The sequence below is a fragment of the Leptosomus discolor genome, chromosome 1 (genome assembly GCF_034619465.1).
Source record: "Leptosomus discolor isolate bLepDis1 chromosome 1, bLepDis1.hap2, whole genome shotgun sequence".
Taxonomy (NCBI): domain Eukaryota; kingdom Metazoa; phylum Chordata; class Aves; order Leptosomiformes; family Leptosomidae; genus Leptosomus; species Leptosomus discolor.
In genome coordinates this window covers 140,556,714-140,580,748 of record NC_141391.1, presented here as the reverse complement: position 1 = coordinate 140,580,748, position 24,035 = coordinate 140,556,714, and the positions used below count along the sequence as shown (strand labels likewise).

General features: G+C 40.7%; 1 protein-coding gene across 1 annotated transcript in view; it reads right to left on the bottom strand.

Moving 5' to 3' along the window:
* KIAA0930 (KIAA0930 ortholog) overlaps window positions 1–24,035 on the bottom strand; it is a 132,726-nt gene that overhangs the window by 5,623 nt on the left and 103,068 nt on the right. The window contains exons 3-8 of the mRNA XM_086466162.1: window positions 10,059–10,166; window positions 8,653–8,730; window positions 5,782–5,883; window positions 5,228–5,368; window positions 3,171–3,365; window positions 797–959 (exon numbers count right to left, since the gene is read on the bottom strand). Of these exons, the coding sequence (XP_086322288.1) occupies window positions 797–959; window positions 3,171–3,365; window positions 5,228–5,368; window positions 5,782–5,883; window positions 8,653–8,730; window positions 10,059–10,166 (787 nt within the window). The remainder of the gene's footprint in view (window positions 1–796; window positions 960–3,170; window positions 3,366–5,227; window positions 5,369–5,781; window positions 5,884–8,652; window positions 8,731–10,058; window positions 10,167–24,035) is intronic.

Here is a 24,035-nt window from a genome sequence, read left to right as displayed (position 1 = left end):
TTAAACATTATGACTTAAGCTTGCTTTTTAATGTGCAATTCTTTCTTAGCTAAGCTGGTCAGGTACTGCTGATGGGTAATACCCTTGCTATACAAACAGAACTTGCGATCCGGAAATTACCTTTGTGTTTACCTACTAGCATGCCAACAGATAATTAGATTTTTTGGCTCTTCTACTGAATTATTTTTAAACATATTAAAAGAAGTTTGGATTTTGACATTTGTGAGTTTCCCGCCTAACAAAATTGCAATATGATTTGATTTATACACTCTATTCTGAATCAGACTCAATTTTTTATCTTGTTGCTTGTTTCATACTGAGTAACTAGAATTCAAAGGAGGAGTTCCACAAGGCGTTAAAGCACTATACAAACATATTCACTAGGTTTTCTTTTTAGAGAGTTTTCAGAACTGATCCAAAGCCAGTTGAAGTAAATGTCTTTTCACCAATTTAAGCCACCTCTGTATCAAATCACGGAATTCAGAGAACTTGTTCATGAGAGCATGTGCCACCGGAGAGTGTGGTAGCTGGGAAACTTCCTGCTCAAGTTTCTCTCAAATGTCTATATAAAAGGGGGAGATAAGTTTTAAACATATGCAGGAATTGTTGGTCTCCAGCCTTCAAAAAGATACTAAGCCTGTGCATAACCCTATTTTCCGAGTGGCACTGGCATTGGACTTTCTGTGGAGCTACATCTTTCACACTGCAAACCTTGTGGGAAACAGCATTGAGATCCCTTTCCATAGCTCTGTGCTCTCTCCAGACAAGTCTGTTTAGCTGATATTACTTCTCTCACCTCCGCCATCATCATCTCTGAAGAACTCCTCACTGTCATTTGCTGAGTGGGATTTTTTCATCTCAGCAATTCGATTTCGTGGCACTTTTCTCTTGAGGGATGGGGAGAAAAAGGATGGGCGATTGTTGCGTTCTGGGGTTGGCGGTGTGCTGAAAGATGTGACCTGAAAGGGAAACAGAAGAAACGCTAGAGGAAGTTTTGTTTAAAAAGTTCTATGCTTCTAGTGAGCAATAATCAGTCTCAAATGTGTGCCATGAGGCAGTCAGATGTGTAAAAGGCACAAAAATCATGACCGGGGTCTAGCTGTAAGTTTTATCAGAATGGCCAGAGAATGTCAACTGAACAGTCATCTCAGTTTCAAGGTGCTCAACAAGATGAAAATATTTTGATACATCATCACCCTCAACCATAAAGCGAATAATGAAAAACCTCCCTCCTCAGCTGATTACTTTAACAAGGATTTATAGTCATAAAGGAACAAAATGAATAGTTCAGGCACCAAGAATGTCAATCTTATTTTTGCATGCTGAAATTCAGAAGATGTAGTAGGCTAAGAATGTATTGTACTGGACACACTAAAATTGTGCATCTTCATTTCTTTGGCAAACGCAAGGTAGTAGTTTCCCTGCTTAGAAGGATGCCACACGGGATCACTGTGAAAGGTCACAGTGTCTCTGTGAAGCAGGGTCACAAGGCAATTACTTAGCCCAAGATGCCGATGCAAAATTACAATTATGTGTCTATTATATTTCAATACAGGATGGAGAAAAACAAGTTGAGGTACCCCTGATGATTTGGTTAGTCTAAGTGACGACAAAAACAAGGATATAATTGTCTATGATGAAACACAGGTTAGGGAATGAAACTATAGACACCCTTCCTTCAGAGTAGTAGTTGCTCTCAAGTAAACCACAATTACAGTCAACCATACCTATTTCAGAAAGAATTGAAACGCAGTGCTTATGTACTGGTTTTGCTAGTAATATTTTGATAGTTTCATTTAAAATAAAAAAACCCAGGGATAACTACTTTGCTAATGGATGTGAGTAAATTTTATCTCACCCTTCCTTCTTCACATAGTTAATTCATTGATCCCATAACTCTCCCTGAGATGACACCTGATATTGCATATTTCTGTCCATACAAATAAGGAGGGAAGTGACATGTGAGTGAGGATGACAGCTAAGCTAGGTTGGTGTTGCACTGAAGAAACACTCTATGGTGTCTCTCTATCATTAATGTTATAAAAAAAAGAAAGTAGAAGCATTCTACCACCCAACTGATCCCCTCTTTAGTGCACTTGATCTCTAGTTTGTGCTTGTCTCTATCTTTAATTCTGTAGCCATTTCATATCACACCTGGACGGAAAACCAGAAACAGACAAATCATCGTTAAAACCATTAGCAAAAAGCAATGATAATACAATGTCAAATCTATTTTTGACATTTTCCAGTTGACACTAGAAGTCTTGGAGCCAAAAGTTCAGGAAGCCCCTCCAGGCCTGATTTCTCCAGGCTGTATCTCTATGGTAGAGAATAAGCACATCCAGTTAACGAGCTCTGTGCTGGTAGCTCATTTTGCTTTTTAGGAAGCCAGAAACAAAATCACAGAACTTGCATGCAGACATTTAGAAGCAGTCCTGCAGACCTTTAAACTACACGGGTTAGCCACGTTAAACACGAAACCACATTAGAATCCATTAGGAACTACCCAGCCCAGATCAGAACACATCTGTGCAGGTATTTTGAAGACATTGCCTAACCCCCATTAAGTAGGTAAAATGTCTTAACGGAAAACAAGGCTCAGAACTGAATAAAGGCCAAATCAGCACCTATGGACTGATTCTATTGGTATTTTACTGCCCTTGCATTAAAATTAAGCATATGCACAAATATGGTACTGGATCAGATCTGTAACCTTTGCTTTAATATTACACAGGCTACATATTAGCAGTATTCATCAGTGGCAAAATCTCCTGGCAGTACCATTTCCTGTGAGGTTTAGCAAGCAACCGACATAATATATAAATTCCACGTTTTTAGGTAAATCGCACCTTGTACAGAAATGGAATCTATTAATTTTCGTAGAAAACAGGCAGAAATCATCATCCTCCCTGGCATCAACATTGCTGTTGTTTCAACAAAACAGTCCTCCAGGAGTATGAATCACCCAGTCATCTCTGTATTCAGCATTTGCTCAAGGGAAACTGTGCTAAAAAGTCATCTACAGATATTGAGTATGTTCAAAATATACACAGGCAAACCTAAGTTCAGAACCTGGGTATGAGTTGATCCCAGCTTCAGTCCATCTGCTGGCTTTGGAAGAAAACATGTCCATGCTTAACCTTAAGTCAGTGTTTCTGTCTGCTACTTACTCTCTCATGCACTGGAGAGTCTGGATTTGAATCTTCTTCTGTCCCATATGGTGAAGTGTCACCAGTAGAAACTCTACTCACTGCCATCTCCGCATGTCCTTTCCCTTGTGGCCCTTTCATTCGGACAAACTCCATGTTGTTGTATTTATAAAAGCCAAAAGACATTCTTTGAGCCATCTTAGCTGCCACACTCACCTACAATGCATCAAGACATGAGAGAAAACCATGTAATATCATCTCCATGTTTCAAAAAACCACCGTTCTCTGAAAGCAATTACCTAAGAATAAGTCAAAAACACAGTGGATGGTGATCATAATCTTGATTCTTAAGAAGCATTTTAAGCCGCAATCTCAAGTGATCTCCAAAAGGGAAGCAATTTTACAGATACAAAACCAGAAGCTCAGAGAAGAATCAACTCCTTCAGCTATCCAAAAAGCAGAGTTACCCAATGGTACGCTGAGATAAACCAAAAGGTTTTTATCCAGACCCACACAACGTGGCACAGCAGAGCATAAGCAGGCACGTGCAAACTCAACACAGCCTGTGCAGGGACACTTGTTTGACTGCAAAAAGCAACGGAGATGCTTCAAACTAGCAAAGCGCACTGCACAATTCTGGCACTACTTTGTGGCAAGTCAATTCCGACATTTGTGTGTCCACACTGTCAAGGCCAAAGCATAAAGAACCAGCCCCCATGCACAACTAACCTGCAATCGCATTGCTCATCGCAAAACCCTGACAGCTTTTGAACCCCCTCAACAGACAGAAGGGCTCAATTTCCAGTTAACACAACTGAACTGAAAACTGAACTGAGAACTGAAAAAAGGAACAGACCAATATGAAAACAGTCAAGGTTTTGCCACGTGAAATAAGTAGGACTTATGCACAAGTTTAAGTGGTTTATCACAGCTTTCAGCAGTTTATCACCCAAAAGGGCCAAGACGTTCATCATGTAACACAACTCGTATTGTACTAAGAATTAATACAGACACAACTGAAATCAAGTAACTTTCAAAAGCACAGAGAGATTGCTTCTGTCCTGTTACAAGAATGATCAACTTTCAAGTTTTGCCTTCAGCCATAATTGAACATTTGAAGAGCTAACAATTTTATTTCATCTAACAGAACAATGTAAAGTAATTGTATGGTCAAACAGGACATTCCTAGGCTGTGAGGTGACTTTACCACATCAAATCTTGTCTTTCCACTGCAGGGCTTTCTTCTTATGTCATCTTTAGTGATTCTGCATTCCCATGTATTCTAATAACCCACTTGCTGATTGTGTGAGGCCGTGAGATGATGGTGGGAGGGAGAAACAATTTCAGTTTCATTTTCTCTCAAAAAACTGCTAGAAGAGTGTAACCATTCACATTTAAAACAGGGAGAACAGAAATTATTCAGGGCCTCACCTGACAAGGGTAGGAACAAAGGGAAATGAAGTTTACAGTCACAATAGACATGGTGGGGATTTTTGTTTGTTCGTTTTTTAAAAACTCTCAGGACTGTCTTCATAACAAACTGTTTGAGAAGTTCATTGGCTCTTGGACTCATCTTGACTTCAGCACTAAGTACTGAATCTGAAGCTGAAAGTGCTGACATTTCACATTGCTGTAGGAAAGTAAAGAAAGCTTCTTTCTGTGGCCGTGAGTACAAAACACACTAAAGAACAAACAAGCTTTGCATATAGCCAGGTAGTTATCAGAGTTTAAGATCTCCCTGCAAAACATGCCTTCTCAGAAGTAGCTAGAAATATCTATGACCTTTCAAGAAAATGAAGGGGCTCCCAGAACTGTTATTCAGATCCATTCCTGTGTCACGCTCTCAACTACTTAACAAATTCACTCCTTTTGGCAAACACCAGAGTAATATATATCCTGATCCGAACACTCTCAGCTGTCTGAACCAAAAGCATTAGCTTTCAGGTAACTTTCTAAGCCAAAAAAGACAGACTACAACGCAGATAATATAACAAAAAGCTAACAGCCTCAGCCGCAGAGAAAAACTGTTGTCAGACTATAGCTGTTGCAAAGGATTTTGTCTTTCAGAAGCACCTTACCCTGTTGTCATAGACCTTCTTGAGTGCTTCATAGCGGATAGACCCCTGAAAAATCACCCCTTGGAAGGTGTTGCTTTTGTCACTGGCCACCAGCTCCACACAGACCATTTCTCCTTCTCCCACAGTCATGTCACTGAAAACCTGCCAAAGACGCAAGTTGAAACACTTCAAGGCAAACGGCAACTGTTAAAGTTCAAATACATTCATATTCCCGTGATTCTCCTTAGGCCCAAGGCAGTTTCAATGTAAATGGCGGAGAGCAAGGGAGCTGTATGCTCCACCCCAGACTTTCAAAAAACCAGATTCAGGCAGTGCACACTGCACATCATGTGTTGAGATAAAGAGCTCTCACATCACCCAGTCTTGCTTTAGCCCATCATAAAGACAGATGCCAAACTCCAGCTTTAAGCTCAGATTTCAAACAGTAAAGAAAGAGGAAGTTTAAATAAAATAAAACAAAGCTGCTGGAAGATAACCCTCAATTAGCCAAGAATATCTGTTCTAAAGGTACAAGAAATAGGACAAAACTGCCGCTGCTGTAACAAGGAACTCACCTCTTCAAAACTGTCAATCATGAAGAATATGTTGGGGTAGCTGATCTTTGACTCCTCTCCTTTACTGTCCATTGGGTGTTTGCTAGGAGATGCAAACACTTGCTGAGAAAGATATGGGAAAAAAAGTACATCTTCTCAGTTAAATGTGCTCAGGAATGGACGCAGCGAATACAAGGCAAGCAATACCAAAACACCACAGTCCAACACTGTGCAGTCAGCCAATATCTTCACTTACTCTAGAGATGCTGGACATCCTGCAGGCAAAGCTGAGCTGTTTTCTGACTACAGTTTTGCAATAGTTACAACGCTTGTGAAATCCTTGAGTTTTCACATGCAAGTTATCAAATACTAGCTGCTCCACAGTAAATGGCCCTGTGTGTACCTGACCCCTCACCATCCTACGGTACAGCTAAGGTATCCTCCTTTTCATTAACAAAGAAAACCACCTTGAGCTGCCTTTAAGTTACTGCAGTGCACTGCAAAGTAAAAGCACACACAGCAAGAAAGTTACCGTGGAGCAGCTGACCTACTGCTATTTGCTTGTAGAGTTAATTTCATTGTTATTGTTTGCTTAGTACCACAATAAGATCAACATCACTCAGTAATGGGAAGCACGGCCCTCAGGAGGACAAGCACTTGATTTCTCATCTTCTGCTTCTGTTTCTTTCTCTATTCACTGTGCTTTCTCTTGCACGTTCCTCCCTCTGAAGCAGTTCCTGAACTTCTTTGGTTACTTCACTCCTCAAAACAACCTATGTTTAAATAGCTAAAGACTTTAGATTTCATCACTCCAGCAAGATCAACAAGCAGGTAAAGAGGGAGAAGAATTCATACCAAGTAGCTTGCTTTGCTTCCACCTCTGTCTACAAAGAAAGTGTTGAATTAAAGAAACCTGTCAAATCTTAGCCCACTGTGAATGTGTTGAAAGCTCTGAACCTGCTCAGATTGTCAGGCTTGTGATAATCTTGCTACAAACCATTCAACACAAAACATGACTAAGGGTAGGATATTAGATATTCATGAGAGGGTTGCTTTTCCTTATTTGTACTTATGAAGCCCACATGCACATTTAAATACAGATTATTAAAAAGAAAGGTTGCTTCACAACAAGAAACAGTATTAGAAAGTAAAGAGACTCCTCAAAGATGACACTTGCACCAACACCTGAAACAAGGACATCTTCCAAGCATCCTTATTCTCATGCCATCCAATGTAAAGCAAAAAAAAAACCCAAACTCATCTCCAGTCAGACACACCTGAGGAAAATAGAGTTTGTAGAGATGTTATTGTCAAGCGAGCAGAGAATCAATGTAGTCTGCAAAACAATTTAGGGGAAAGTCAGCCTTTTTTAACACTGGTTTTGTGCCTTAGGTACTCTACTGGTATCAGCACAGTAGCTTTGTCATAGGTCTAAGGTAGCAAAGCAAGTCCTATGCCTGATTAGGGCTTCTACCTATTCAACATCTGGCTACACACTGACAGGATAATATAGGCTTTCTAAAGCAAGAACCATCAGAGCAGGAATATAGATAGAAAAAGTTGGCTTTTGTTCATTTAAAACTAAGAGCCTCAATGCTGCATGTTACAATGAAATGCCCTACTGCAAATATGCTTTCCACAGTATATAGAATTGCCTTTTCTCTCTCTGTAGATCAAGTTCTCGATGTTGAAATGTCCTAGTATGTACCAGTTAAGTTTTAATGTGTGCTGAGTTTCTCCTAGAAAAGAGGGGACAAAGAAAAATTTACAAGCAGTCCCCCAGTACGAGCCTCTAGGAATGAGGAAGAGAAAACCTCCTCCTTATTCTGAGCACTGCTCACACGGAGTGAGGACAGGCCTCTCATCCTCATCTTCCTAGTTTCCAAATTTGTATGCAATATTTACAGATTTTTCTCAAAAGAATTTTGCAGAAGTTAACTCAGGGTGAAATTTGGACTAGTGAACAGTGGAAAAAGCAATGAGAAAGAAAAGGCTTACATCAGTGGTGTAATGTGGTGTCGCAACAGCACCAGAAGAAGGGAATTACATGCCTAACTAATGCAAGTTACCAATGCAACAGTCAGTGTTGCTAGTTTTGTTTGTAGGCAAAACAACAATTCTTTTAAAACAAAATTAAAGGATTAAAGAGAATTGGTTTATTTTAGGTAAAGCCAAGCAAGCAGCTGAATGAGCTAAAAGGAATGGAAATGCCTGGGAGAAACAGCCTTTTAAAGGCAACAGGAGCCTTTTAAAGAAGAATTTATGCCAACTAGGAGAAGTTGTTGCAAGATCTGCTAGAAACTGAGTGAAGACGTCTGGAGTTTCTTGTTCCTATCCCCTCCATGCTTATTATTCAGCCTCCTCCACTATGTTAAACCCTGGATTAACTGTATGCTGCACACAAGCAAGTGATAAAAGCCTTCGGTGTGGAGATAGAATGAATGAGCAGTTGAAGAGAGAAAACAAGAATCTCACAAAACAATAAAAAGATCAATTGGTAATCAGAAAATTATCTACCATTTAATAGCCCTACATTACAGATTTACCCTGAAGGCATCTCATAACTCGGGTCTCATACAATTCCAGGTTTACCTTCGGAGTGTTTAACAGCTGGGCATACTCCCTCCCAGCACACACCCCCTTCCCCATCCAGTAGGCAAAGACATACATCTTGAAAGCATGCAGAGGTCCTCACAATTTTTTGAAAGGGGCTATAAAGGACATTTAGACGACTGGAAGGAAATATCACCAGATAAAGACTTGAGATGTTTCACAAGGATGCATCTGTCACAGCACAGCCTGAGAACCGCTGCCCTGGTTTTATACTGGTTTTAGGATTAAGTAATACTGGATGCCAACCTCTTATCCACAGTAATAACAGGGCAATCTCACCTGAGATTTCTTTTTGTGAATGTGAATATCTCCTCCATCGGAGCGTGTACACACAGCACATGTCACCACATAATCCAGCTAAAACAGGGCACCAGGTAGAGAAACAAAGGTTTGGAGTTAGAAAAAACCCCACATGTTCCCGTGCATGAAGCAGAACACATTCTGTCATAATTTTTTTCTAGCTCTCTAGCTAAAAAGTAAGATGTTTTGGTATTGCTGTTGTTTTTATTCTCTTTACTATACTGAAACTCCTACAATTTTCAAGCCTGTGTTTATTCATTAATTCAGTGATACTGAAACTTTTGCACAGATGCTTGCTGACAACCTATGGATTTGCACACAGCCTATGGGTAAAGAAACTCCTGTCAATATTGTTTAACCCTAGCTTACTGGTCAGCCGGGGGAATAATCATGACACACACATAAGCATACTTTAAGGTAGAAATGGAAAAGATATCCTCCCTTCGAAAAGGGAGAAACAGACTAATGAACACAAGCAACACATTAGAGAGGCCCGAACCCAATAACGTGGCCTGCCAAACAATCTGAAAAAACTTGTAAAGGAGCAAGTGTGATAGCTCTGGACAGCAACGCCCAGCTGTAACAGCATCTCTGAATTCTGACCGTAGCAAACGGATTCTGGTTTTATTCAGCATCAAATAAAGGCAGCAACTGCTCTCTGCAGAGAAGTTCTACAACGAGACTTTTGGGAGGAAGGAGAGAGAATGAAAACAATTTATTTTCCAGCACGTGTACCATGAGCCAGCAGTCTCTCAGTCGGAGATCATAATCAACAAAACTTTCAAGCGATCCCAAATGACTGCGGTAATGTTCAGCTTCCCTACGCACCAGTGTAACATATGCAATAACTAAACAAGCTATGAGTTAATTAAAGAAATAATTTGTGCTAGCTTCATGGTTCCACCACCACCAACAAAAAAGTTTTATTAAAGTTCTTATGTCAAGAACAGCCAGCTCCCAGTGTAATACATAACACCTTTACTGCATTTCCATCTAGCAGTTCCCTCTCTTAGCTGCACCAGTAATGTGAACTCTAAGGGAAATGTTGCTTGTCTAACAGTTTTGTTCACTCTCAAAAACCATTAAACTTGACAAATCCTTCCATTTTGCAAAGCTTTGATACAGAGCATAAAATTCAGCTCAGCTTCACTGGATATATTTAAAGTTTTTCGAGAAAAGCTGTTAGGACTCTACTGAAAAATAATAAACATCTTGGTTTATGCTCATTTAGACTCAGAAAGGCAAAATTAAAGCCATGTTTTCTTTATATCCTCCAGAAGTGTCCAAATTCTCCAAGCTAGGGAGGAAAGGTGACAGATCAAAGCCTACCCTGAAACCTTTCTAGCATAAATAGCCCATGAAAATTAGATAAGTTTCACTGTTACCTTCTGTAGGATGAGGTTCAAGTAGACACTCTCTTCCCAGTCAATGTCAGGGTCTCCCAGGCCAGGAAGCTTCTTAGAATCTCTCCGGTAAACTTCAACTTCAACCTGCTAAGAAAATATCACATCTCCTTGAAAAACATTACTTAAAGTACCTATATCTAAACATAAAATTGGCACCAGAAGCTGCTTGTTGCATAGCTTCCTGCTGCATATTTCCTCCAGGATGAGATTTTGCTGTCCATGCAAGGTGGGCACTTGTGGAAGGCTCTGCGTGGAACTGAAGCTGGGGGGACAGGAGTGATGTGAAGGAGAATGGGTGGGAAAGGCAGGTCTGTGCAGGGGAATCTCCCTGTTGGACAGCAGCTTCACTTATTCCTTATAACAGGTATGTTTTAGCAAAAATGAAACTAAAGTCATGGATAAACACATATACGTATTTCTCTTGATGCAGTCCCTCGGAACCAAACATGTCACTAGACTAATGCTCAACATCATCTAGCAGGTGGCTGTTGCTTGTTCCCCACTGGAGTGGAAGTCTTTGGGAAGACAAAGTCCACTAATTAATGCCTCAGAGAGGACATTTTGGTAACCCCTCTTCTAAAGGTTTCACAGTAACAGTACTGACTGGACTCAACCACATGTGAGATTTTCAGCTGTACTAGAAACAAGCAAATAAAAAATCCCAAATAATCTCAGAAAGCAGAAACAAGTCTACCAATGCTAACAAACTGAAGCAACTGAGATAAATATGAAACTTGATGCAGTACACAGAGTTGAACAGTAGTTTGACACTTTAAACAAAATTCTGCAGCATGCTTTAATGTCTGAACTGGTAATACAGAATAGGGTGACAAGTAGAACACTTAACAGATATCAAAACTATGCACTGTCTTGACAGAACACCTGGAAAAGCATTTGTTTCTCTTTGTTTGTTAACACAGCAACATACTTTAACAGATATTTAAGAAATATCTAGAATACTGTGACCTGTTGACACACCTGTAAACAAAGCAATTCATAAACCTTTTTTTGCTTTGGTCAGGGCAGAGAAAGAAGGGTAGAGACGATCTGTTACAAAACAGATTGTCATAGAAGTCAGAATATACGAATAAAATCAAATGGAGGAAGATTAAGCCCTATAGTAACTCAAAATAAGAGTAAGCCCTACAGTAACTGTGCATTTACTTCAACTCCTCTGGGAAGGATAAAGCTACAAGACAGAAATATAGTGAAGAACAGTGAAACAGTACAATATTCAGGACTGATACTACCATCAGATACCATGCAAGCTGAATGCACTGTTTTCTATCATTCTTTTTTTAACTTACAAATACCTTTTAAAAATGTCTATAGACTGACGCATCATCATTCCCTTGTTTTGTTTTTGTTTCTTCTAAAGCTCCTAACCAAGAATTCTTCTATTGGCAATATAATCACACAAACTAATGAGAGTTACTGTAAGAAACTAAGACACGAGCAGCTGAGGGAAATAACCTAATCTAAATTCATCTTCAAATAAACACAGGTGATATTTGCACTTTCGTGCCTAAAAGCACAGAAACATCACATTTGCAAGATTCCAGAAATACCCTGTGAAACAAAAGACATCCTGTCTCTGAGGGAAAGATGCAGCAAGAGAACCGGGTGAAAGGCAGGACTGAGTAATTGCAAGGTAAAACTCCAGCTCTAACGAACACCAGGATAAGCTTGACCAAGTGCTCAGCAGACATGACCTCAGTCTCTTCTGCTTCCAGATCTGTGGAGTGTTTATTTTAATGCAGGCAGAGTTTAATCGTCTCTTAACGATAAAGTTTAAACCTCCCTTTGTAGAAGTCAGTCACTCATTTTTTCTGCTGCTGAAATTCATTTACACGCTAAACTACTTCTTCCCAGCAATTACAAAGCCATTGCACAACAACTCTTTCATAGAACACCCCCCCCCCCAGACCTGTCACAGATAACAACAGAAAAAGGGCCTTTCTGTAATCACTTTTTCCCTATGCACTAATTTAAGGTAGGATTCCTGGGCGAAACAACCTATGGGTTAAGGCACGGTGGGTCACCATGAATCACCACCACTGCTGTTCCCTGAGCCAAGTGTTTAAGCCACACTGTATTCCAAAGGAAATTAATCTGGGGAATTTAAGGAATTCAATTTTTCACCAGGCAACAAACTGCACAGGGTATAGATCTCTGTTCAACAGGTCAAACTGGGCAGGACAGGGATGACCTCTTCCCAGAGAGAAAGGAGCTGTCAGCAGCCAGAAGTGACAGAGGCAGCACTCATCTGACCTCAGAAAGACAGAAAATGGACTCCCAAATGAGCTCCACGGCACTGGCATCTGCTGGATGTGTTTTGCAGCTCCTGCTCATGCCCAAGTAAGCGTCCTCGGTGAGTGTCAGGGGAATGAACCAGCCCTACCCAGCACTAGGGCAGCTGTTACACCAAGAAGGCAGCATTTGCTACAGCAGCCAGTAGTTTCGGATGCCTTACTTTCTGTATCACCGAAGGATCTGCTTTATAAAATGCAATGAGCCCTCGCCAGTGTGCTATAATGGGCACCTGTCTGACTGGCAATATGCTTCACAGCGCCGGCATCCAAATTACAAGTCACTTTTGAAAAAAAAAAAAACCCTCACCCCTTATTTCATAAACACTTCTATCTACGACAACTCTTTTATGCGTTTCTAAACAATTCTTCCAGAAATAGCAAAAAGGCGTCCATAAGGCACCTTGGCACAAAGCAAAGTGCTAAATCTGGGTTGGCCAAAACAAACAGCACTTTCCAGGGGCTCAATTTCCCACACAAGTGCTGTAGCTCACAAATTAATCTCAGCTACCCTCTACTGCCACGGTGCTGGTGTGAAGGTGGCCATGTGATATTACGTGAAATAAATCAAAAGGCTTGGTTCAGCTCGTAGTAAATGATCCCACTGTTGCTGGCTGGCATACTGTGGAGTCTTAGGTGGGGTGAAGGACATAAGAAAGACTGGGGCTGACTCCATTCAGACCCTGCAGCCACTTGTTCAGCATTAGCCAATATAGGAGGCCTCCAAATCAATCATTAAAAAAAAAAAAATTAAAACCCCTCATACAAAGAACTTCAAACACAAATTTTCACCGTTCCATACATCTTAATCACTGTTGTTTAAAATGAGCAATCTGAATTTCTTGGCAGGCTGACACGATTTGTCCATGTCCCAAGGAAGCCTGCTCAGCATCTGTGTGGTTATCTTCCTGGTACTATGTACAAACAGCATATATGCCAAGAACATAAAATCAAAACCTGAAGCCTAAGAAAGACCCATTACTCAGGCTCCTTATGTGCAAAAGAATTGTAGTTGTAAGATCACATAATACTGTAAAGTAGCTATGTTTAGCTGTCACCAAGGAATTTTCTTAATTTAAGTCCCAATCCAAAAATGAGGGGTAAGTACTAACCTTTTATATTTAAGTGAATCGTTTCAAGTGAATGTCAGCATTCAGGATTGACGGCATGGGAAACAGAAGACTGACATGTTCACCTGACCTCTAAGTGCTCAGACATCAATAAACAGGAGTGCTGTCAAAATCTCCATGAGTTCCCAAGAATAGAAACCATTACGTGAGTTTAGGTCAGTGTTGCCAGTGCTGAGCACAGCACTTCCTAAATGAAGAGAAACACCTGCCTTACAGAAGTGCCTTAATTTACATAAAAATCACATGGTAAATGTGAGCATAATTTTTCATATATACATCTCAAATAATATATACCATATATATATAAAAAAATAAAAATTTCTTAGTATACCTCATGCTTTTCATCAGAACACCATTTTGTGATATTCTAAGCTTCCTTCCTGTTGTCATGTTTGGCCTTTTGGAGTTAAGAAATTACATGGACTGGAGAACATGCTGGATTTCAGAAGCTGAGTCCTCCCAAGAAAACAAGTCTGCCTCAGCCAAGGATCCAGGAGACACTGGATCTTTTTCCAGGCCTGCTGCTGATTCACTTGGCCGTGCCTCACCTCTATGCTTGTTTATCTGGCTTTAGAATAGAAGTGCCTTCCTGCAAGTGTGAAAATTTATTAATAGAAAGAACTACATAAATACTAATGATTTATTCCCAGTGAAATCCAAAAGCCAAGCTGGATATTTCCTTGTTTGAGTCAAGATGATGTCCCTTCTACAGTTTCAGGAAGCCAAAATCCATTGTGCCACCTTTATAAAAGTTTTCATGAGGTCACCAAGCTACAGTTATAAAGGAGAATTACAACTGCTAGGCTGACCTCCTACGTGTCACAGACATTTTACCCTCTTAATTCTTCACAAAACCCAGTTAGTCACATTTGACTAGACAGTGCCTGGGAAAACACCTTATTTTGAGAACTTGTTCCAATGATTAATCATCCTTTTGGCTGCAACTTCAATGAATGCAGGCAACTTCATTTAATTCAGCTGCTTTCCTTTTGCCAGCCTCTGGTTCTTGTCATGCCTATTTCCACTCTATTAAGAAGCTCTTTAATACTCAGTTTTGGTTTGGTGGGGTTTTTTGTTTGTTTAGATTTTTTTTGTTTGCTTGTTTGTTTTTGTCATTTGTTAATCTTTCAGAAAAAATACACAAAATTCCTTTAAGAGGTCTCCATGCCTCTCAGCAGGGCACCTCTGCAGAACTTGTGCTCCTTTTCTACCCTCTCAGTATTTCACCAATACTGGAGTTTCCTGGTACCAGCACAGTGCTGGTGTACACGCTCTTACTACTCCCTCAGGACTGCACTTTTTCTGCACAGCAACACAACTGCATGCTAAATAACTTGCATTCTGTGCCTTGCCTTTCCAGAGTCTGTGTGCACTCCTGGCACTGCAGTATTGAACTATACCAATAAAAGGATGCCACGTTTCCTAGGCATCAGGCTGCACAGTCCAATGGTCATCCCCTCATAATTTATACAGCACCAATATGTGTCATCCACAATTCTGAAATTTTATATAATTTTATAATCCCAGTCACTGATCCTGCAGAGGCCCCTTACAAACACCTCCACCTGAGGCTGCTTCCCCCTTTGCCTGCTCCATTTTACCACTACCTAGCCAGGACCCCGCCAGTCATCCTGCTGTTCTTCAGCCCATTTCTTTTTCTTCTTGCACAGCTCTCGCATACTAGTATGGTCCATCTCTGGGACTTTATGGTCTTCTGTGCCACGATGCTTGTGCCCACTCTGGAGTGACACCAGAGGTCCTGAAGAGCCTCACAGCTACTTCCAGCTGCAGCTACTCCCACCCACAACACACATTACCCCCAGAACTGTTGTCAGGAGTTACCATCTGCACAAAAAGAACATCCGAAGTGCAAAGGAGCAAAGCAAAACTGATGTAGTTATTCACAGAAATATGCCTTTCAGAGATGTGTATGTTATAGACTGGTTATCTTTACAAAAGAACTCAAGCTATACAAGATCTTGTACTGGAAGCCAACAAAATACACGTGTTAAGTTACACACTTACAGAGAGCTGGAATAATTTTATCACAAAAACCAGAAAAACCACTCTAAGATCCCAGTCTAGGTTTAAAATCTTTGTGATAAACTGGATACTTTTTCCACCATGCCTATTTGCTTTCCAAAACTTCCAGAATTCAATCAATCTTTTTAATTGATATTAATAATATGAACACTGGGATATTTAGGCCCTCTCCTCAAAAAACCCCTCACTCAGGACAGCATTAATTTTATACAGTTCCCAAGGCATTAGAGTTGTTTGATGAAACCCGTGTGAACTGAAAATCACCTTGTTTGCACAGCTTAGCGCATAAGCCTTTGAAAAACTCCTGAGAAGAAATCTACAATCAAAATTGATACAGGCTGTCAGCTGGGCAGCACAGAAAGCATGGGGTAGGAAGAACAGGGTTTACAAGAAGCACTATTTTGTTGGCATTCAGAAGCCATCCAAAAAAAGCAGAATCTGGTTTTCTGTTAAAAAGAAATCTAATGGGATTACAGGTTTATCTAGTAGTAGTACCACTTTTCAGGGTTTTTTCAGACCACATTCACTAAAAAACAGTAAAGGGGAGGGGGCTGAACACGAAAAGGGAGAGGAAGAAGATACAGTGAACAAATTCAAGACTTTTTCCACAATAAAGTTAATCGAGCAAACAGTCCTACTGTCTCCAAAGCCAGCTGCAATACAAACTGAAATTTGATTTTCAGGATTTTACATTGACAGGTTTGGTTCAAAAGATCAGGAAAAAAATCAGCAAAAGAAAAAAGTTTCTTTCAAAAACTGGTCCATCTTCTACAAAAGCAGAATTATCACTCAGCATGTGCTCACCAGCGCACCATTTTAAAAGCCCCCATCACACAGTGCATCCAACTATTGTGAAGCCTAGTGGCTTTCAACATTAGAAGCATTGTTCTCATGTTTATCCAAGTATTTCCTTTTACTAGTCTTCCCTGTAGCAAAAGGTGTAATTCCAGAATGGCATCTTCAATACTTACCAAATTAAATAGTCTTTCTAAATTCACTGACCAAAGGAACTAATGACCTCCTCTCTCATGCCTCAGATCCACCCCCAAACACAGTCCTAGTTTGTTCTGCTCTTTTCTTGAGCATTATCTGCCAGCCACTTCTTTTACTTCCTCCCATTTAAACAATCTCTTTTCAGTACTGAGGCACATTTCAGTAAACGGTGTAACCCAGACGGACATCAACAGAGCAAACTGGTATCACCAAGCAGCATAGCATGTCTCCATTTTCTAGACAACACTTACTCTTGGACACGTAGTATTTTGTACCTCCACAGGCACTTATTCAAGCACCTAATCACATAGCTGGGATTTTTGTGTGGCATCCTGTCCCCTCACCCCAGCAACTAAACCTGTAGCAGTAGGAAACCAGATAGCTTTGGTACCAGGACCTGTGCAGTTGCCAACAGCACGAGCCCGGCACAGGTCAGCAACTTCAGCTGTTTAAGACTTTCTTGGTCCATTTAAGCAACTTCACATGCAGCAGCAGCACCACTGGCATAGTGTGAAGTTGGAAGTAAGGAGTTGTTTCACGGTCTGCAGGCAGTCACAGATACACACGTACCCCATCCAGACCCGCTTCAAGCAGAAATGCTGGTTCCTCAGGGCATCAGAAGAGCCCCTCCAGGCTGGTGCAATACACAGCTGCTTTTGTATCAGACACTTATATAATTGATACATACTATGCTTCGCACAGCACAAGGCATTTAGTTATAAATTTGGACTGTGAAAGAAGGTTACACCTTTACCAGTATAAACAATCACAATAAAATTTTTCTCTTGGGGGAATGAAAGATATCTTAAAAAAAAAACCCCAAAACCGCAAAAAACTCCAGAGAAAATATTTAAAGTACCACAAATAAGTGGTACTAAACGCTAAACACCAGCCAACAGGCAATGTCAGGACAAAAAAAATTAAATTGTATTAACTATAACTGCAATGTTAATGTAAGTTATAGTTATGTTCCCAAGCTCTGCAGAACAGTAAAAGTCCTCTTTCTGGATCCTTTGAACACACATACACATTACAACTAACTCGAAACACTTCATATAGCAGCAATAGTGCTACTATAGCAAGATGGTTTATGGATGTGAAGAGAGAGAATTTGTGACTACAGCAGCTTTTTATTAGAACCAGCTAACAGCAAGAACAAACTTTGGCGCCTAAGTGGCTCCTTCTGCCACAAAACCTAATCTATTTTCTCCAACCTGTGCAAAGACATCAATTCTCACTCCCAAACCTCAGCTTTCCAGTAACCTGAAAATATAATACCTTCAATGGATTCTCAAAACCCAATATACTTGTGGACTTCTGCATCATCTCCACGACTAATGTCACCAAGGCTGTGATTGATACAAATGCATTTTGGAGGCAGCAATCAAGCTGTAATAAGCTACTGGAGTGCTTAGAAGAGTCCTAAAAAAAGGTATTAAGAGAAAAAAACAGGTCCTCTGATAGAAGCGGACCTCCATTAGAATGTAAATGATAAAAGGCGTTCACTTTCTATGTTTTACTTTCACTCTAGCTCTGAAGCACTTCAAATCCCACTAGGCTTGCTCCTGATAATGTTAAGGAAAAGCAAAAAATACATGCATACTCCCTCGGAACTTTCAGAATATTATTTAATTTAAAGATGTAGCAACTCTAAGTTTTGAATTACAAATGTTTCAAGCTAATTTAATAAACTGGTGAAGGGAAAAGGAAGGGTTATATTGATTTCTGCATCTAAAAAAAAAATAATAAAAAAATCTATCAATAAGCTCCATGACCCTAATTTAATGCAGAGCACTCTACCCTGGTCTGATCATTTTATGGTATTTTTACCAGCAAGCGTCAGGTCTGAGATTAGCAGATATCAGAAGGTAGATTTGGTCTGAGCCAAAGCTAGCCAGTACCAGAAGAGGGTTTGTGTGCAGTGATTCCTGTTCATCTTGCTCTTGGGGAAAGGGTGGAGGTAATTAATAAAAAAAAAAAAGAGACATGGAAAATAAGACTGCTGTCTGAAATGCTGCAGCAATACAGATCTGTGTGATAAATGCTGAAATCTTTGCAATGTCTCTGGCTTTAGCATCTCCTCCAGCTCACTGGAGCAAAGCTGGATGCACAAAGACTGACCTGCCAAAAATTGCTCAAAACATGTCCAAACTTTCCCTACAGCCTGGAGCTGCCATTACAACAGCATTTGCTTCTTTGGGCAAAAACTCCCCACCTCCAGACGACCAAGACCCAGGTCACTCCTTGCTTCCTTATCTATGTACTAGAACAGATCAACAACTAGGACATATCGACAACATGATGCAATTCAGAAGGAAAAGACAGTATCCTAGGAGCTGCCAGGACTCTGGCACAGAAATAGGGCATTTTCTCAGAACAAGAAATCACCACGAATGGCATGGAGGTCACTACTCTAATCTCCAAAGACTTTGGCCTCACGTGTATTTAACAAGCTGGGAGAAGTTGCAGTAACACAGACCTGTAAATGGAGCCGCGTTTTTGTGTTTTGTAACAGGCCGCCAAGCACCATTGTAGAATATACACCCCACAAGACAACATGCACCGATTCAACCAAGTCACCCATGAAAATCCATCTGCTCACTCATCCGCTCGGCATTGACAGACCTCTCTCTATTAAATGGGAAGAAAATCAAAGAAGTCTGGTATTTTCTGGAGCATGCAGAGAAGCCCTATGGGAGGGTGCATCCCCAGTCCTGTCACATAGAGAAGCTGCAGAAGGGACAATGACAGTGACAACAGATTACGTTATAAGCCTTCCCTAGAATATTTATATCCAAGAGAATTTTTCAAAGGGGACAACTGTATTTAACAATGCAACAATGTACTAAAATGAAAAAGAGAGATTCTTTCAGATATTACACAGAGCTTTCTTCTTAGGATTATGGCTACTGTAATTTTCACTGGCAGTAACTGTAGAGGACAACAAGAAGAAAGCCCTCCAAAACAAAATTCCAATTCCCTTTTCCCAGATACTATTAATTATTCAGAAGTTGCACCTGATCCTCCTGGAACGCACTCTAGAGCCCACATAAAGGCAGCATGATGCCCAGTAGCTATGGCAACTCGACACCCACCTTAGCTATAAAGCTGAAACAAAGCCCACTGCAATAAAGTGACTGTAAACTGTTTTGTGCAAGAGGCAAAGTTCATCTGCAAAACCATCCATTTTCTAAAAATTTGCTTCAATATTAATTACTCAGAATTCTCTCCCTATAATCACTTTGTATAATCAAAAGCCAAACCAACAGAAAGAGCAGTAAATGATCTAAAAAGCTGACTGTAATTTCTAATGTCTCTGGATAAATCAGAACAGGAAGAAGATATATTGGACTCCAATGTCTTGCAGAGGTTGCTTCCAAGGTCCAAATGGGACAAGTTGCATGCCCAACAGCAGTTGCTGATCTTTTCCAGATGCAGTTACCCAGGAGAGTCTATTCATAGCTTCGGACTCCCTCTTCCATCTGTTGGCATGAGAAATGCTGGGTGACTGTAACTTCTGCTACTCATTCATGGCCTGCAGGTGAGAAACTTTGCAGCCGAGATCATCCCAAAAGGTAGTATTTATGCCTTACCTCTACCAGCCAACACCATGCTGACATTTAGCTTCAACATTCAATTTGGAATATTTACTGCAAATGCTACGTGTATTTGTAGGCAAGGACATGTAAAGGTGTTTGCAGGTGGAGTAAGAGCCGTGGAGAATGGCAGTGGATTATCCTCTTTCATCACCCAAGTTGCAGGATGGCTGATGGCACATGAAGGGTGTTGCTGCAACAGACACCCTTCCTACTCCAGGCCATACTAATCAGGAACAGGGATTCACAGGTGACTACCAGCAAACACGCTTTTTAAATTGAAATGTAAACAAACAATTCCCTCTGTTTTGTCACGCTTATCTGTAAACGGGAGACCCAGTCAAGCCAAAATCATCCAGACTAGGTTGCAAGAAGAGTTGTGGTATTTCCTATCCTGAAGAAGCCGTGTTAGTTTAAATAAGCAGCTGAACTTGTTGCAAAGTATCTTCTACCTTCCTGTCCTCTTTCTCCCATCTCTTGCGTTTACTTAGGACTCCACAACAGCAGTGATCACCTCATGTGAATGTGGCATTACCGGACAGATGTCATCTTAAAGCAGACTGGCTATATGCATAAAAAGCTGTAGCGTTCCTGACGTAATGGTGCGTATAATGGGGAAAAAAATATAACATCTGGTTTAAGAAAGTGGGACTTACACAACTGAGTTTCTTCCCACTCCTGCCCATCTTTCAAATGTGTTGGCCAACTGCAGACAAACTTGACAGAGGTCTCATGGATTGTATCATCATGACAATTGACAACTGGACACCTCCACGTTACTGGTGCTGCTGAAGAAGGCCCAGGGAAGCTCTGTCTTTTCTCAGATGCCATTTGCCATGAACCACCCACAGCACCAGCTACCTTTTGCCTTGGTAGCAACCAAAAAGACAGAAAAGGACTACGCAGGTTAAGAGGCATGGGACATTGCTGGAGGGACACTGGGGACAGAGTAGGGAGATGAGCTGTACTTCAGAAGGCCCAGGGAATACTGCAGGAATGGAGTCACAGCAGACAAGAAGAGAAGCAAGATTAGTCGAATGGGATTTTTACAAGAGATCAGACACATCCATAGGTCTAGCTATTCTGCAACTCAGTTTATTTCACCCTCTATATTTAACAGGAATGAAGTTCTTGCCCACTGAAGTGAATGGCAAAAATCTCAGCAACTTCAGAGGAGCTGGGATTTCACCTCAAGTTTTTCCAAGTATTTCCAAGTATTATACCCACATACCTCAAAGTAAATTTGACATTGGTGTATCTACAATAGTCTAGATTGAAATGTTTAAAAACCAGCCAAACCACTAACTATGATCAGATTCCAAAAAGGAATAATTACATATAACATTCATTAATATGAAGATCCACCACACAGGACCTTTTCTTTTGGACCAAAGTAATTTGCTGGATTTGTAGACCTATTTGCAGTGCTATCACTAAAAGCCACAGGCCTTGTAAGGTTTATTAAGTCTTCATGTAAGAAATATATAAAGCAACAGTAATGATTATAAATAAGGTAATGAGTGCTAGGGAAGCTGAAAAGAAACTACTTATGTGAAAAGAAACCAAGAAGTCTAGTTCTGTCTTTGCAACTCTAGCAATAGCAGAAGAGTTATAAAAGATTAAAAATAAGAAAAGTGCAAGTTGTTCAAATTACTGGAGCAGTTTGAATGCTTGATGATGCTCATCAAACAAATGACGGGAAAGCAACAACATGCAAATCATAAGACACACAGGGTGCCCAGCCTAGCTCTGGCACCAAGAAAGCCATTGTAGCTGTGGCTAAGCAAGACAAGGCTGGGAGTTAAAACATGCTGAGCAGTATCAGCAAGGCAAGGAATCACGGTATTTGAGATACTGACAAAGTAATCCTAGCTGCTACCTGACACTTGTACTCTGTGAATCGCATCAACTTTCATTCCCCAATTCAAATACTCCATAAATCTGCTAAATCAGCTTTCAAAAATTGATAGATACACATGTGACTATTTATGCATTGTCAAATGTGGCCCCAGACCAGAGGGTAACCAATATTTTCAGATGTAACAGGTTGCTCACTGCTACCTTATTCCCGTAAGATTATTTCCCAGCCTTTCTGGAGTCCTCCCTAGAAAAGTACAAGTGCCTGAAGCAACACGTAGTGTGCCTCCTGCAGAATACAGTCAGCAAAACAAGCGAAGGCACGTTACATCAGTAACGAAGGCAGCAGACGAAGACATGGGAGAAATAACATCACTAAAAGTTATTAAATCATTATATTTCAAACGCAGCTCTCTTGACTGTGGAAATGCATAAACTGGGCTACTGACCAGAAAACGTAGGGGGAAAGAAAAACCTGGTGGATAGACTAGACGTTCTAATTACTGGTGTTATTAAAGACTTGATTACGATATTGCAGAACTTCAATTCAATTGCATATTAATTTCTACACTAAAACCAGGCACTTTCATACCTCTAAGAAGCAAGCTGACACTGACTGTAACCCGCAGATCAAACACACTAAGTGCTCTGCTTAACTAGTAGCCTGATGAGGCTTTCAGGGAGCTCCAAGCAGACACTTCTACCTTTCCCAGGGTGCAAAGCCCAGCCTAGCAGTGCTCTTCTGTCCCTCAGTCTCCCAGTGACTCAGATAGACTGGATTTGCAATACTGAGTCATTCATTATAATTCTATCAGATGGGGGAAACGGATCTCTGCCTCTTCCCAATGAAGTTTCTCTCTGCTGCAGAGAACAGAGCACCTTCTCAGCCACATGACTCAGGGGCTACCATGTTTCAGTGCAATTCATATTAAATTCACTTCTAATTCTGGCTTGCTTGTCACCCTTTTTGACTGTTTAAGAAGAGTTCTTCAGAGACTGGAAGCAATAAAAAGCAAATCATTAAAAATGCTCCTGCAGCCCACATCCCCTTCCTGAGTCTGGAGTTTACTGACTGTGACACTGAGAGGCTATTTCAGCTGCATGCTTGCTTTGCCTCAGATGCAAATTTACTCTGGAAATGGGAAAGAATAAGAAAGCATCTCCACCCTGAATGCTCGTTGGCTGCCAGGTATGTCACAAGCACATATCAGGTCACAGACGGCTGGATCCAGCTCTGCGTAGGAAAGAGATGTTCTTGTCACATCTGCGGCACTATCCTTCTCTTCGTTTTTGCCAAGCAGCCTGCCACAGCACACATAGGCAATGGAGATGGTCTTGCAAAAAACATACCATCACCACAGGCTATCAAGTAGCAGCTCCTTTATGTTCACGTATTTAGACAACGAAACATCAGCAAAGTAGCATGAGAAAGCACAAGAATTTCTGAGAAGGATAATTGTACAAGAAAAGCCCTATCTTTGCATTTAAGATGCTGAGTTCCTTACAGAAAATCATTACATCAATCTGATAATGTCAGTGTTCCTTTTTCATGTTTCAAAATGAGAGCAATGTGTTGTTCCTGTCACCTTGTGCAGAAACCACTGCTCCTACTCACTGCAACACCTCCACAAACTTAGCACAATGGAAGAGTTGAGGCAGGACAGCCATCTCTCTGCATTGACTTGCACATGTTGCAATCGTTGTTTGTTCCCACATACTATTCATGTACAAGGAGAGAATTTGTTCGGAAAAAAGATGCAATTTTTGGCCATTTGCTTCTCTGTTGCATTCAGATGGTGATGCGGAACTGCCATGAAGTATACCAAACAGCTCTTCTGGAGACATCCTGTTTGCTTTCAATGTTCAAAAAACCACCACTGCTCTGAAAGGTACAACAGAGACAGCAACATAAGATTTTTAAAACTTGCATTTCTGCTAGATGCTGATTTCAGGTTGTCGAATCTTCCAGCCAGCCAGATGGTGACAGTGAATTAGAGATTCAGCTATGAAAATCCTGTGATTTTCAGG